This window comes from Glycine max, chromosome 7, assembly GCF_000004515.6.
Source record: "Glycine max cultivar Williams 82 chromosome 7, Glycine_max_v4.0, whole genome shotgun sequence".
Lineage (NCBI taxonomy): Eukaryota > Viridiplantae > Streptophyta > Magnoliopsida > Fabales > Fabaceae > Glycine > Glycine max.
Window position 1 is genome coordinate 10512356 of NC_038243.2, and position 15083 is coordinate 10527438.

Consider the following 15083-nt stretch of genomic DNA (forward strand, 5'->3'; position numbering starts at 1 on the left):
TTTATTATTCTTGACTTTCTCCAAATTTTACATTTACAATTCTTCATTCCTTATCTTTTCTATTGACTCAAGATTGGGTTTGCACCAATCTAAGTACAAACAAAGTCCATGTGAACTCGACACTCGAACTTTTATTTCACTTGGTGTGGGGGATACCAACTCACAAATTAGAATATGATTATATGAAAGTTGAAAAGTCAAATAATAGCTTGAATATATTAGTAGAGAATTGAAAATATAGACAATGAGAATGAGAGAGACTAGAGAGGAAACAGAGAGGTTGATCCAAAAATGACTTTTTTTTGTCAAAAGAAAATTAAATTGCATTAATGTTGGAACCGTACAAGTAGCCAATAAGGATTATATGTTCAGCTGTTGAAAAACTTACTGAGTAACTCTTAAGTGACTTTTCATTTGCAGAAACTAAAAAATGGACCGTGGACTTTTAAAAAGTAATTTATATTGATAAATACTACTATTAAAAAAATTTTGAGGGCCTTATAAATTTGGGAGCTCTAGGCCATGACCTTAGTTGCCTTGTTAAATGTTCGGCCCTGCGCACAATTTAGAGGTTTGTTGTCCTATTCATGGAAAAACGCACACATAAGGTATATGTGGTCTAGTTTGTTGTGATTTGGGTAATCTGGAAGAGCATAAATTTATTTGTGTTTTCAGACAAGGATCAATCCCTGGAAGATATGGTGGAAATGGTTTAAATCATGTTCTGGCAATGGCTATTTTCCAAAGGTGTGCTGAAGTATTCCTTATATTGTTGGTTTAATGATCCATGGACAAGCTTAATATCAACATGAAATTACAACAGTAGCACAAAATCAGTACTAATGTGGGGATATATCGGTGGAACTGCACAGAGGATAACAAGATTCAGGAGTTGGATGAGTGGCATATACATTTGAAAAAAAAACACTGTTGACTTTGAAATGCTCTTCTGCCCATATAATTTATTTGCAAGTTAATAATTGAGTCCATTTCTTATTGTCATCAATTTGACGATCTATTTCAAAAATTAGTTGACTTTGAAATGCTCTTCTACCATGTTTCCCCACCACTTCTAATTATGTCTAACACTCATAATGTCTCATCTCATTCAGAGTGGCAAGGTACTAATTTACCTCTTGCGTGCCAATTCCCGTGGAAGCAAAGGTATGCCGCATAAACATGCATGTTACAGGTGTTAATGTATATTAATGTAATTTATTACCTGTTTTAATAGGTTTATAGCTGTTAGGAAATCTTCGATAGTCTCTCCTTTCCCTGTATATCTCCGATAATAGGAAATCTCTTAGAATCCCTCCCTTCCTTGTATAACTTTTGTAATCTCTCATCTCCTTGAATAGCATATATTTTGCTATCTATTTAAGAAAGAAAGACCGTAGAAGGCATATATGTTTTTCCAAAAACAAAAACTCTTATCATACTATAAAATGTTTTATGGTCTCTTGATATTTTGACATGGTATCAGAGCTATAACTCTGAACCGTGGTCAACTCTTGTCTTCTGGTCCATAGAAAATGTTATTCTTGTCTTGTGATCTTGTGGGTGTCATTGTGACTTATCTTCATTGGAGATCTAGAGCAAGCAAAGTGATTTGCAATTAGGTTTTGTTTCAAAGTCTTAAGCCTTCTGTTTGTGCATTTTCATAGGTTGCTGATTTTTTTGTTGTGTTCTGTCATTACTTCAATTGTTGAACCTTATTACTCCATCATGTCTTATGAAAAGTCTGATTCCTTTCTTGTTCGGTTCAATGGAAAAAATTATTCTGCATGTGAGTTTCAATTCAAATTATTTGTCAAAGGGAAAGATTTATGGGGTCATATTGATGGAAAAAAACCAGCACCTACTAGTCCAGAGGATTTGGCAAAACGGGAAATCAAAGATGCTCAAATCATGACCTGGATACTTAGCTCAGTTGAGGCTCACTTTATACTTAATCTGAGGCCTTACAAAATTGCTAAGGAAATGTGGGATTATTTAAAAAGGTGTATAATCAAGAGAACACAGTTAGGAGATTTCAATTGGAATATGAGATGGCTAATTTTACACAAGGGAGTCTCTCAATTGAGGAATATTTTTTTGGTTTTCAAAATCTTTGGACTGAATATTCAAACATTATTTATGCTGGAATCTCTGACGAAGCCCTCTTTGTTGTCCAAAAAGTGCATGAAACCTGCAAGAGAGACCAATTCTTGATGAAGTTGCAATCTAACTTTAAAGTCACTCGTTCTAATCTGATGAACAATGACCCAATACCAACTTTGGTTGCTTGCTTGAGTGAACTCCTTTGAGAAGAACAACACATAGCAACTCAAGCAGCTATGGAACACAACCAATACTAGTGCTTCTGTTAATGTGGCATATGTGGCACAAGGAAGGAATAAGAGCAAGATATGCGTTCTATCCAATGTTGGGGAGATTCGAGGGGTACACTTGTGGATCACGAGCCATCACATAAGGAAGCCTGACACCACACTCTAACCCAAAACCTTAAGGCTCAGGTTTATGGGTCTTCTCCTCACTTATATGGTGCTCAACCTTTCCACTTCTACCCGATGTGGGACTTCACCTCACACTTGTAACCCAACACATTCCCCCCTCAAGTGTGAGTCTCTTCCACATGGTAGTCTCCCCCTCGAGCGGAAGTCTTTATCATTCACGAGTATAGCCATGGCCACCTGCGGTACTTGCCCTGCCCACTAGCCATTCTGGCCACCCTGCTTCTCCTGCGGGGCACGCTGTGCCGCTAGCCATTCTGGCCACATGCGGTACTTGCATACTCGTCTGAGTCGGTCACCAACTTGAACCATCGACTCTGATACCAATTGTTGGAGAGATTCGAGGGGTACACCTGTGGACCACGAGCCACCACATAAGGAAGCTTGACACCACACTCTAACCCAAAACCTTTCCTTCTTGACTTTGATCTTCCTCGACCATTCTGACCCTTCTGGGTAGTCCTTCCCCTGCCTTCAGTATTCAATGTTGAATTGGAAACATGACTAGAAGATTCTCCAGAATCTCTCTTGCGAACATCTTCGCTTAAGATCAAGTCACGGATGTCACTAAGCTTTAATGCGTTCTCCCTTGTAGAACTACTAACTGCAGTAACAGTTGCAGCCCAACTATCCGGTAGTGATGACAATAGAATCAATGCCTTCACCTCATCCTCAAATTTAATCTGCACTGATTCCAACTGGGCAAGAATAGTATGAAATTCATTAATATGATCAGTTACAGAGATACCTTCTCCCATCTTGAGGTTGAACAACCGGCGCATCAAGTATACTTTGTTGGCTGCCGATGGCTTCTCGTACATATCTGATAGCGCCTTCATTAAGCCTACAGTAGTCTTCTCGTTCACGATGTTGAACGCGACGTTCTTGGCTAATGTCAATCTGATCACGCCAAGAGCCTGTCGATCTAGCAAGTTCCATTCTTCTTGCTTCATGTCTTCTGGCTTAACCCCTGATAAGGGCTGATACAACTTCTTCTGATATAGATAATCCTCTATCTGCATCTTCCAAAAGCTGAAATCTCAGCCATCGAACTTCTCGATCTTCCAAAAGCTGAAACCAGAGAAAATTTCAAAGTGATGTTACTTTCTGGAATTGTGACAAGAGAGGTCACTTTAGCAATCAGTGCAAGGCACCAAAGAAGAACAAGTCGCACAAAAACAAGAAGCGCGATGATGATGAATCCGCAAATGCAACAACTGATGAACTTGATGATGCATTAATTTGCAGTTTGGATAGTCCTGTTGATTCATGGATCATGGACTCAGGTGCATCATTCCACACTACTCCCTCTAAAGATTTATTGTCTAACTATGTTTCTGGAAGATTTGGAAAAGTTTACCTTGCAGATGGACAATCTCTTGACATTGTCGGAAGAGGTGATATCAACATCAAGACCTCCAGTGGATCCCTATGGACATTGTACAATGTCAGACATATTCCTGCCTTAAAGAGAAATTTAATATCTATAGGGCAGTTGGATGATGAGGGACATCACACCACTTTTGGAGATGGAGCTTGGAAGGTAACAAAAGGCAATCTTGTTGTGGCTCGTGGAAAGAAGCGAGGATCTCTTTACATGATTGCAAATGAGGATATGGTAGTAGTTAGTGAGGCTGTCAATAAATCAGCCATGTGACATCAAAGACTTGGACACATGAGTGAAAAAGGAATGAAGCTTATGGCGGCAAAGGGTAAGCTATCAAGCCTCAAGCATGTTGATGTTGGTGCTTGTGAACATTGTATCCTTGGAAAGCATAAAAAAGGTCAGTTTCTCAAGGGCAGGGAAGACTCACAATGCTACAGCTTTAAAAGATTTGTTCATATTGCAAAGGATTGCCCACAAAAATTCTATAACTGCTGCAAGTAGCGAGGGCATATCATCACAGCTTGCCCGATTCGACCTGAAAGGAAGCAAAGAACTGCTTATCATGCCTCTATTGGTGCCTCCCGCTCTACTACATTACTTGTTTCAACTTCTGTTCCTACACCACCTGCAAACACACTTACTCCTGAAATGGTACAACAAATGATTCTCTCTGCATTTTTTGCATTTGGGCTCACAGGTAATCCTAATTTTTCTTCTAAACCTTGGTACCTTGATTCTGGAGCTTCTAACCATATGACCAATTCTTCTGTGTCTCTTTCCAATGTGCAAAATTATAATGGAAATCAGAAAATTCACACAACTGATGGCAACTCTTTGCCTATCAGTGCTATTGGTGATATTTCCCCTTCCTTGACTAATGTTCTTGTGTCTCCCAGTCTTTCCACAAATCTTATTTTTGTTGGCCAATTGGTTGATCATGATTATAATGTCCAATTTTCTCGTTTTAGTTGTATTGTGTAGGATCAAGTGTCTAGGAAGATAATCCTGAAGGGACCTAAAGTGGGACGACTTTTTCCGCTACACTTATCTTCTTTCACAATTTGTCCCACTTTTCCTTTACTTTCTCTAGTTTGTATTGATGATAGACAAATAAATAAAATGTGGCATAATCGTTTAGGGCATACAAATGCTCATGTACTTTATTAAAATCTGGTTCATTGGGCAATAAAAATTTTTCTGTTCATTTTGATTGTACTACATGCAAACTTGGCAGAAGTAAAGTTTTACCATTTCCAAATAATTCATCTCGTGCAACCCACTATTTTGACATTATTCATAGTGATGTTTGGGGGATTTCACCTGTTTTTTCTCATTTATGTTATAAGTATTTTGTTACTTTCATAGATGACTATAGTCGATTTACTTGGGTATACTTTCTTCGATCTAAGGCATAAGTTTTCTCTATTTTTCAACGTTTTGTCGCACTTATTGAGACTCAATTCTCTGCCCACATAAAAATTTTAAGATCTGATTCTGGAGGAGAATATATGTTTCATGAATTTCAAAGTTTTCTTCAAAATCAAGGGATCATATCTCAGCGTTCTTGTCCATCCACACCGCAACAAAATGGTGTTGCCGAAAGAAAGAATCGTCACCTTCTTGACGTAGTAAGAACACTTTTGCTTGAATCATCTGTTCCTCCTCGTTTTTGGTGTGAAGCATTTTCTACAGTTGTTCATTTAATAAATCGGTTACCTTCTCCTACATTACAAAATGTTTTTCCTTTTTTAAAGTTGTTTGGGCATTCTCCTTCATACTCTGATCTTCGTACTTTTGGTTGTGTTTGTTTTGTGCATCTTCCTGCTCATGAATGTAACAAATTTACTGCCCAATTTGTTAAGTGTGCTTTTCTAGGATATGTTATTACTCAAAAAAGGTATGTTTGTTATGATCCACAATCTCGTCGTATTAGAATCTCTAGGAATGTGGTTTTCTTTGAAAATCAATATTTTTTTCCATCGTTTATTGACCCACCATCTTTCTCTTTATTTCCTATGCCACACTTTTCAGATTCTTCCATAATTGTTGAACAGTTCAAGCCTAGTTTTCTATATAAAAGACATCGTCCAGCTGATCCTAGTTCCCTTCATGATTTTGCCTTGGCACTAGATCCTATCACTCATGTCATACCTCTTCGTCGGTCCACTCGATCGTGTAAACCCCCTGACTAGTATGGTTTTTATACACCTGTATCTCTATCAACTACCTTGTCTTCTATTTGCATTCCCTCTTGTTACACACAGGCTATGGAACATGAATGTTGGAAACAAGCAATGCAAGAAGAACTACGAGCACTTCAAGAGAATCACACTTGGGACATTGTTTCTTGCCCTCCCACGGTTAAACCTATTGGGAGTAAATGGGTTCTCTCTATCGAGCTTCTTTCTGATGGCTCTTTGGACCGCTATAAAGCTCGATTAGTAGCCCTTGGTAATAAACAGGAATATGGGGTAGATTATGAAGAGACATTTGCTCATGTTGCCAAGATGACTAGCGTTCGGACCATCCTCGCCATTGCTGCTTCTAAATCTTGGCCGCTGCATCAAATGAATGTGAAGAATGTCTTTCTTCACGGTGATCTCAAAAAAGAAATCTACATGAAGCTTCCATCTGGAATGACTACTTCATTTCCTAATGATGTTTGTAAACTACGAAGTTCTCTGTATGGGCTTAAACAGGCTCCCAGGCTTGGTTTGAGAAGTTTCGTACTACACTTCTTAATTTCTCCTTCACACAAAGTCAATATGATTATTCTCTCTTCTTCCACAAGTCTCCCTCGGGTATAGTTCTCATCTTGGTTTATGTGGATGATCTAATCATTATGGGAACTGATAATGGGTTGATTACTAAGCTTCAAGCCGTGCTACATGCAACATTCCGCATGAAAGATCTTGGCCAACTCACATATTTTTTAGGATTGGAGGTACATCATCGATCCAATGGCATATTTTTAAACCAGCATAAGTACATGCAAGATTTGATAACTTTGGTTGGTTTGGAAGGCACTACTTCAGTTGATACTCCTATGGAAGTAAACGTCAAATACAGGAAAGATGAAGGGGATCTTTTGGCTAATCCAACTCTCTATCGGCGTTTGGTAGGAAGTCTTATCTACCTAACGACAACTCGACCTGACATATCATATGTTGTTCACCAAGTCAACTAGTTTATGTCTTCTCCTAGACATCTTCATCTTGTTGTTGTTCGTCGCATTATTCGATATCTTATAGGGTCCCTTACACGTGGGTTATTCTTTCCTCGAGGCTCAACTTTATAGCTTATGGCATATAGCAATGCTGATTGGGCAAGGTGTTCAGATAACTGTCGATCTACTACAGGTTGGCGTATGTTTCTCGGCGGTGCCCTTATTTCTTGGAAATGTAAGAAGTAGGATTGCGTTTCTAAATCTTCTACTGAGGCTGAATATCATTCAATGTCTTTTGCTTGTTTTGAAATTGTGTGGTTACACGGTCTTTTGGAGGAGCTTGGATTTTCACAGCCTAACTCTACCCCTCTTCATGCTGATAATACAAGTGTTATTCAGATTCCTGCAAATCTTGTGTTTCATGAATGAACCAAGCATATTGAGGTTGATTGTCATTATATCAGGGAAGCCTTGACCAATAAAGTTATCTCATTTCCTTACATCTCCACAGATCTTCAAGTAGCTGATATCTTTACCAAAGATATGACTAGACAACACCATCAGTTTCTTGTTGACAAATTGTTGCTGGTTGAATTACCGACATCAATTTGAGGGGGGATGTTAATGTATATTAATGTAATTTATTACTTGTTTTAATAGGTTTATTGTTGTAATTTATTACCTGTTTTAATAGGTTTATAGTTGTTAGGAAATCTCCGATAATCTCTCATTTCCATGTATATCTCCAAAATAGGAAATCTCCTAGAATCCCTCCCTTCCTTGTATAACTCCTATAATCTCTCATCTCCTTGAAGAACATATATTTTGCTGTCTATTTAAGAAAGAAAGACCGTAGAAGACAGATATGTTTTTCCAAAAACAAAAAGTTCTTATCATACTATAAAATGTTTTCTGGTCTCTTGATATTTTGACAACAGGTTCCTTCGTTCCTCCTTCAATCAGTTGCAACCTACATGCAGCTCGTGTAGATAAAAAATGTGTATATACCTTACGAATCTACCGACAAAAAATACCGTGGTATTTTGTTGTTTATGACTTAACTAATTTTCTGCACCATTTTCCAAGTTTGAGGTATTTGTTGTTTATGTTTCAGCACCAATCTGTAGACATAAATTTCACTACTGCACCACCGAAATGTAAATGAAGTTGTTACTTCACAAAATCTTAATCACTATGAAAGAAGTAATCTAGCTTCAAGAAGAGCAGAGGGAAATTGACTAAAGAAACGCGAGACCCAGCATGAGTCAAGTTGCCGAGAAGCTGCGCATAGTCATGAACACGATTCTTGATGGTTTGCACAAAGAATAACCATCACTTCCCTTGTTTATCATGCTCGGTTCCAGTTCCTTATAATGAATAGTGCAACTAATATTTTCAGTTCAGTTAGGGAGTGTTATTTTTATTTCTTTGTAGCTGCTTCTCTTGTTAAGTAGTACAATCAAATTAGTACGTAAAACTAGTTTGTATGTTGTTTCCCAAAAGTTGTAAGGAATAAGACTAGAAATTTGAATATATAGATAACAATATCTCTAATTTATCAAGTTTCAGATTTCTGATATATAGTTTCAGTTCCTGTCTTCCTTTTTCCGTTGGATCAATTGTACTCAAATTATTTTATTCCTACCTTTTTTTTGTCTTCATTGGTAGTTTCGAACCTCAGCAATGTGGATAAGTACTGATCATCTCATCACTTCTGCTGTTCCATGTCCCAAAACTTAGACAGGATTAAGTTAAAACCACTCTTTGTTAATGATGTATATTAGCTAACTAATCGTCATAAGTCATCAGTCTACTATCATGAAGAAGACTACTCGATGTTAAGGGGAAGACAAGTGTGGAGAATAGGGAACTACGATGTGTGTTTATACAACAGTTAAAATTATAAAAACTTTATAGATTAGGAATATTTGAAATTTTAAATGAAATTAAGGATGAAGCCGCATGTGTAAAAGGAAGTATAACTAAAGATATATTTATTCTTAAAGATATAGGCTAATTCATTTACAAAGATGATATGCATGTATAATAAACTACCACCAAGTTATTAAAATCTACTACTTTGAATTTTTAATGAATAAACTTGATTTTACTGACCTTTGGTGAAAGGAAAGGTCCGCGAACGGCCAATCTAATTCATTTACAAGTTAAGTTAATAATCGAGCCCATATCTTATTGCCATCAACACTCAACCTGGTTGTGAAAAACCCTCTAATAATTTATCATCTCATTACGAATGGCAAGGTATAACTAATTCACCTCGAGTGCTAATTCCGAGGGAAAAAAGGTGGTAGGTACTACTGCATAAACATGCATGTTATAGGTTCCTTCGCCCCTGCGTCAATCTATGCTTCATGAATCTACGTGGCTAACCGACTCAGGAGCCTCTTATCATATTAGTTATTACCAATGACTTAGGTAGACAGAAGGATGTCTAAAATGGCAACAAATCAATATTGTACAACAAAATATATCCACTTAATTATGTTAAGGAAAGCAAATAGATTTATAATTGTGCAGTTTTTACCTATATTTTTATACAACCTTTGTTGAGGCCAAGGAGGACCTTTACTCCTTTGAAACAAAAAAACTTGGATCAAACTAAATTCCAAAAGCTAACTAATGGGTAAAATATCAACCTTTGATTCATGACAACTTCATAACTTGAATTTGTGATTTTCTACAGACTGTTTATATTTCCTCTGTAACTCCTCATCAACGTTAAAATTGTTTCTTAGACTTCAAAAGAGGAAAGTCTCACAAAACCTTCATTCGCCAAAAGAAGCGCAAATTCCCCCTCCTGTAAGGGTGAACAAAAACTCGAGGGCTGCTTCTATTTTTTTAATTATTTTTTGGTGGGAAAAGACAGAATTCAAGACCCTATTTGAACTATCAACAAGCTCTTAGCTGTATAATAGGACCTGCAACCTACCAAGCATGGGTTTCTCTCTAAAGAACCATTTGCAAATGGAAAGGGTACTAGAGAGGTCAATGAAAGGTAAAACCAGTTCATGATACGCCACTTCAGAGGAAGGTCGTACACCACAGGAAGTTTTAGTATCCTGACAAATCACAATAATACATAAACATGAAATTAGATATAAATTTCCAAGTTAAATTCTTCCATGCATCACACCATATATGAATGTCACCAGGCCCTTAAACAATTACATGAAGGAAACAAATAACCATAAAAAGTAAGGCATTTTGATCAAGTTTTTCAATAAGTATTGATAAGAGAAGAAAATAAAATGAATCAAACTTCTCAAATAAACTAAAATCAACTTCGGCACAAATTTTTAAAAGTTCAATCGTTTAACCTTTCCATAAGCACCTAATAAACTAAGGAGAGTTCAAAATTCATGCTTTAGAAAAGTCTAATAGAGTTTAACAATTGAAAAGTTCCCATAAACTACTAAAAGCTAATCCAATATTTGAGTATTACAAAATAATCAATTTTTTCCAAATAGGAATCAATTACAGTGACACTGCAAAACTATTCATATGATGTAAAGGCATAATATTTCTCATTATATATTATTTTGGATAGAATACAATACTCTTGAACTTTAATAGGCTAACCTTGTATGATTTAACTAATTTTCTGCACCATTTTCCAAGTTTGATGCATTTTTTTGTTTATGTTCCAGTACCAATCTGTAGACATAAAATGCCACTACTGCACCACTGCAGATGTAAACAAAGTTGTTACTTCACAAAATCTTAATCCCTATGAAAGAACTAATCTAGCTTCAAGAAGAGCATAGGGAAATTGACTAAGGAAAGCTGACACTTAAAGTGATTCAAAGAAAAAAAAATTCAAAGTCATTATCAATGGAAAAAGAGTCATCATCAATTGCATGTGCTGCTGGTACAACACAAAAACTATCAAATATACCATACAACAATCAAATGACACATTAAGTGTGGTCAGCACAGGCTCAAAGCTACCAAAGAAAACTTATTACATCTTCTAATCTACATAGGCTAAAGTTGCCATTTGCATTGCCAATTTTCCACCGGAGACAAATCCCAGACAAATAATATGCCTAACTTCCTTATATTCCTAATTTAAAAAAACATTTAGAAATGGAAGTAAACCCAAGGATAGGAAATTCAAATCACCTAGCATAACATTTCCTTCTTCACACTACGTATCAAAATCTTATTTTAGGATATTTGTTTAAAGAGCACATGAAAAGCTGAATTAATAGCAAGTTATGAAACTGAAAATCAGATTCCTAATTTCACTCTTTAAGTATTGTAAAAGATCATAGCATTGGAACAGAGAACAGCAATGGGATGAATGACATTCTAATCTAATCAGAATTCCATAGGTCAAATTCAAAAATAAGATTGGCTAAGTTTTCAATTTGGTTTTTGCAAGAACCATGTCAACTTTTAAGCTTCAGACCAAAATGTAATTTTCAACATTCTGTGCCTGTAGAACATCATAGCAGGTTTCACCTCATAACCAAGCCACTCCCCAGAAGTGTTATGTTATATAAAACCATTCATGTAAATAACAGCAAGTTTTCAAGAACCTGATCAATGAAGTGAAATAAGTTACAAGTGGTGACCCCTGGTAAAAGGAAGACAGTAACAGAAAACCATTAGAAATGTTAAACTTACTTGATAAATTTTAATACAAAGTACAAACTGAAAAATAAATAAATAGAATTGTCTAACCTCTGCAGCTAGCAATCTTATCTCCCGCAAAAACAATATACTTGCTATTGCTGCAAGTCCGACAAACACACAAAAACCATCAAATTCCCAAAAACAGAATGAATAAATTTCACATGTTAGACCAATAATCATAAGGCCGCAATGTTACCAGTTTGGCCTTTGAGCATTAAAGAAGAAGGTTGTCCTCTTTTGTATGCCCGGAGACTTGAAACACCTAGAGCCAAAAGGACGCTACCTAACACTATCCCAAACCTTAGTGCTGCAATGCTACCTGTAACCATGAAGGAAACAAACCCCCCTACAGAAAGAACTAAACCTGCAATTGCAAAGAAACATTAAACTACGCAATTCATTAGCTATGGTGATGACATGATCTGTGTGGATAAACTTCTCAACAAATACTTATTAAGAGAAAAGAAAATAAAAACGTAAAGTGAATTAAACATCTATAAGTTAAAATCAACATATACACACCTTTAGATGACACAACTTCTATTAAAAATTGAAGTGCATAAATTAATTTTTAACTTATAAAAGAAGATTAAGAACTAAACAACTTAATCGAACACTTATATATAAGTTGTTTGTAAAATTGAAGAAAAAAATTGAGTTAAATTTATTATCAGTTGTAAGGTGCAATCTGAACTAGAAAATTTATTAAAATAAGCTAAATACAATTTATCGACACAATATAATCTATTTTCATAAACTCGCCTATACATTTGCACAAGTACTTATGTATGTCATAAGCAAGGTTATAAAAAACGGTCTGCGCCCGTGATTTGGGCCGCAACAGGTTTTTTAACGGTCTGTGACCAGAATGCCGCTGCAACTGGGACAGCATCAACCACATTTGTCCGCGATTTGCTACGATATCAACAAACAACCGCAACATGACCCGGACCGCGACCGATATTTAAAACCTTGGTCATAAGATAAGACCAAATAAACTGTAAATAAAGCTCTTTCAAAGTGACCTAGTTCATCTTATTTTCTTCTTTATAACTATAAGTTCTTTATAACTACAATGGATGCTCTCATATTACATACCGTAAGGTACACCGACGTAGAAATCGCGCAATTGAGAAATCTCGCTGAGGTCACGACTTGGAGAGGTGAATGATTCAACGACTTCCTTGACCTCCGGCGAATTCTCGGCAACTACGGTGAGATACTGTTTGCCTTCGTCGCCGATTTCCTTGGCGGCCACTCTCAGCTCCTCCGTGGCGTCCTTCAACACCGCAATCGCCTTCTCGGAGTACAGCTCGTACGCTTCTTGAGAAGCATCTCGAATCTTCGAGGCCTGTTCTCGGAACGTGTCCAGAGCTTGCTTCCACGATTCTTCGGCACCGGTACGGTTATCGTTGTTGTTTTCGTTTTTCTCCGGTTCGATTTCTCCTCCTCCTCCTTCTTCGAATGCGAGGAAGGAAGTGCGAATGCGAGGAGGAGGAGGAGGTGCGAATAGAGAGTGGGGATTCCGACGAAGATTGGGGATGGAGAAACGGTGGTGACTTAGCTTAGGGTTTAAAGCCCACACTACTGATTCAAACCTCAAAGTCATTGCACCAAACACACACCGCTACACTAAAATTGTTTTTTTCTTTCTTTTCCAGCAACACACTAAGCTTCGAATCAGGTGAAAATGAATAGAATGGAAAGTGTTTCTCAGATATGGGACCTTATGATTCTAGAAGGTCAAAATTCGCAGCTAACAGTTATTATTATTAGGGTAAATAGTAAACTTAAAAGGAGTGAGGGGTTGATAAATTAGTTTATGACAAATAAAAAAAATCAAATTCAGTTTTAATTGTACAAAATGTATAATAAATTAATCCGGCAGAAATTTAATAATAAATTAATCTTTAAATTAAAACTATTTAGTGTCATTGCTATTACAATCCAATACAATTCTCATGTTTAATTAGAGTAATATTTTGTTAACAATAAAATTATATAACTTCATACATTGATATAGGAAAATGTTGAGGAACACTTTTTAACACAATTTTTAAAATATTTTTCTATTATTAATAGAAATTTATTAAAAATTATAAAATTTAATGAATTACATATCTTATTTAATAAAGCTTTACTCATGACTTACGGTTTTCAATAACTTTATATTTTTGTGATTGTAATCTATAACAACTCCAGCTTAAATTGTTTTAAACTATTTTCATCAACTATTACAGATAAAAAAATTTATAATCATTACTATAATAAAGAAAGTAAGAATACCTCTCTTTAGTCTCGAATTTTTTTTATATCATTTTATCTAATAATTATCTTCTAAATCATTTATTAGGACTAGACATGATAATGGGACGGAACGGGTTTGAATTTGGGATCGGAACGGATCTAGTAATCTCATACTCGTATTTGTACCCGACTTTTGATGATCGAGAAAAACTTGAACCCGAACTCATACCCGATCAACTTGAGTATTACCCGTCAAAGTCATGCCATGTCTAATTAGAACTACTATTTTATTTGATACTTTCATATTAAATTAACTACATTAATAATTTAAAATTTATGCATTGATTGTAAAGAATTTCTACGATATAGACAATAATCATACTTGGCATCACCATCCTAAGAATTATACCAAGTATTGCTCCAAACACCATCTTATTCAATCCATTTACAAAATAATAATTAAATAACCACATTTATGTACACTCTACTTCCTAAAACATTTGAAGTCATGTAAACTAAACTCGTTTATAGAGGCACGACAGAAACTATTTTGAATTGGCAATGTAGGAAACAAAGCAAACACACACACGTCGCAACACAAGGAAGCCAACATGTCCAAATCTGATTCTTCTTCTTCTTGTTTAGCAAGAAGCTTCAAAAACTCTGCATGGAGCATGAGTTCCCTCATGACTGCTCTGGAAGAATCTCCCTCCACTATTTGCAGCCACTCCCGTTATTCATACACAACAAACTACTCACACCATGCCACTGAGTTCTCCACTCCAAGAGACCAGGTTCGTATAGCATGTTTGGAACATACCATGCCACTGAGTTCTCCACTATCTGCCTGCAATGTTGACAACAACAATAACTCGTCCACTTGCCTCTCAGATATTGATGAATGGTTGGAACATTCCAATAAGTTCTGCAAATCCTCTATCCATCTTACAGGTTTGTTATGTCACCTCATGTCTACCAGCTGGTAGATATCTACTTTCTATAGCATGTTTGGATTCACTTTGCATAATCTAAATTCACGTGTTGAAATACTTTATAACATGTTTGGTTCTACATCTAAAAATTAATTTTAAGTCCAAAATTGATTGAATTG

At 36.2% G+C, this 15083-nt stretch overlaps 1 protein-coding gene across 2 annotated transcripts; it reads right to left on the reverse strand.

The window, feature by feature from the left end:
* Window positions 1-9540: 9540 nt before the first annotated feature.
* On the reverse strand, window positions 9541-13461 carry LOC100814741 (protein FATTY ACID EXPORT 3, chloroplastic). Of its 2 annotated transcripts, none has more exons than XR_001389158.3 (6): window positions 12824-13434; window positions 11922-12089; window positions 11774-11823; window positions 11475-11666; window positions 10667-10771; window positions 9541-10146 (listed from the first exon to the last, which is right to left on the reverse strand). XR_001389158.3 is itself a non-coding variant. In XM_003529004.4 (6 exons), exons 1-5 carry the CDS (start codon window positions 13332-13334, stop codon window positions 10681-10683), a joined length of 858 nt encoding a protein of 285 aa, XP_003529052.1. In that variant the 5' UTR covers window positions 13335-13461; the 3' UTR covers window positions 9541-10146; window positions 10667-10680. The 2 variants fall into 2 exon arrangements, 1 of the variants encoding a protein (XP_003529052.1); XM_003529004.4 differs by having other exon boundaries at window positions 11629-11666; window positions 12824-13461.
* Window positions 13462-15083: the final 1622 nt, after the last annotated feature.

Coding starts and splice junctions, on each gene's coding strand:
- LOC100814741 (XM_003529004.4), bottom strand. CDS start 13,334: ATGACTTTGAGGTTTGAATCAGTAGTGTGGGCTTTAAACCCTAAGCTA. Junction 11,824..11,921: donor AATGCTCAAAGGCCAAACTG/GTAACATTGCGG, acceptor TCGGACTTGCAG/CAATAGCAAGTATATTGTTT. Junction 10,772..11,628: donor TATTTCACTTCATTGATCAG/GTTCTTGAAAAC, acceptor TTACATCTGCAG/TGGTGCAGTAGTGGCATTTT.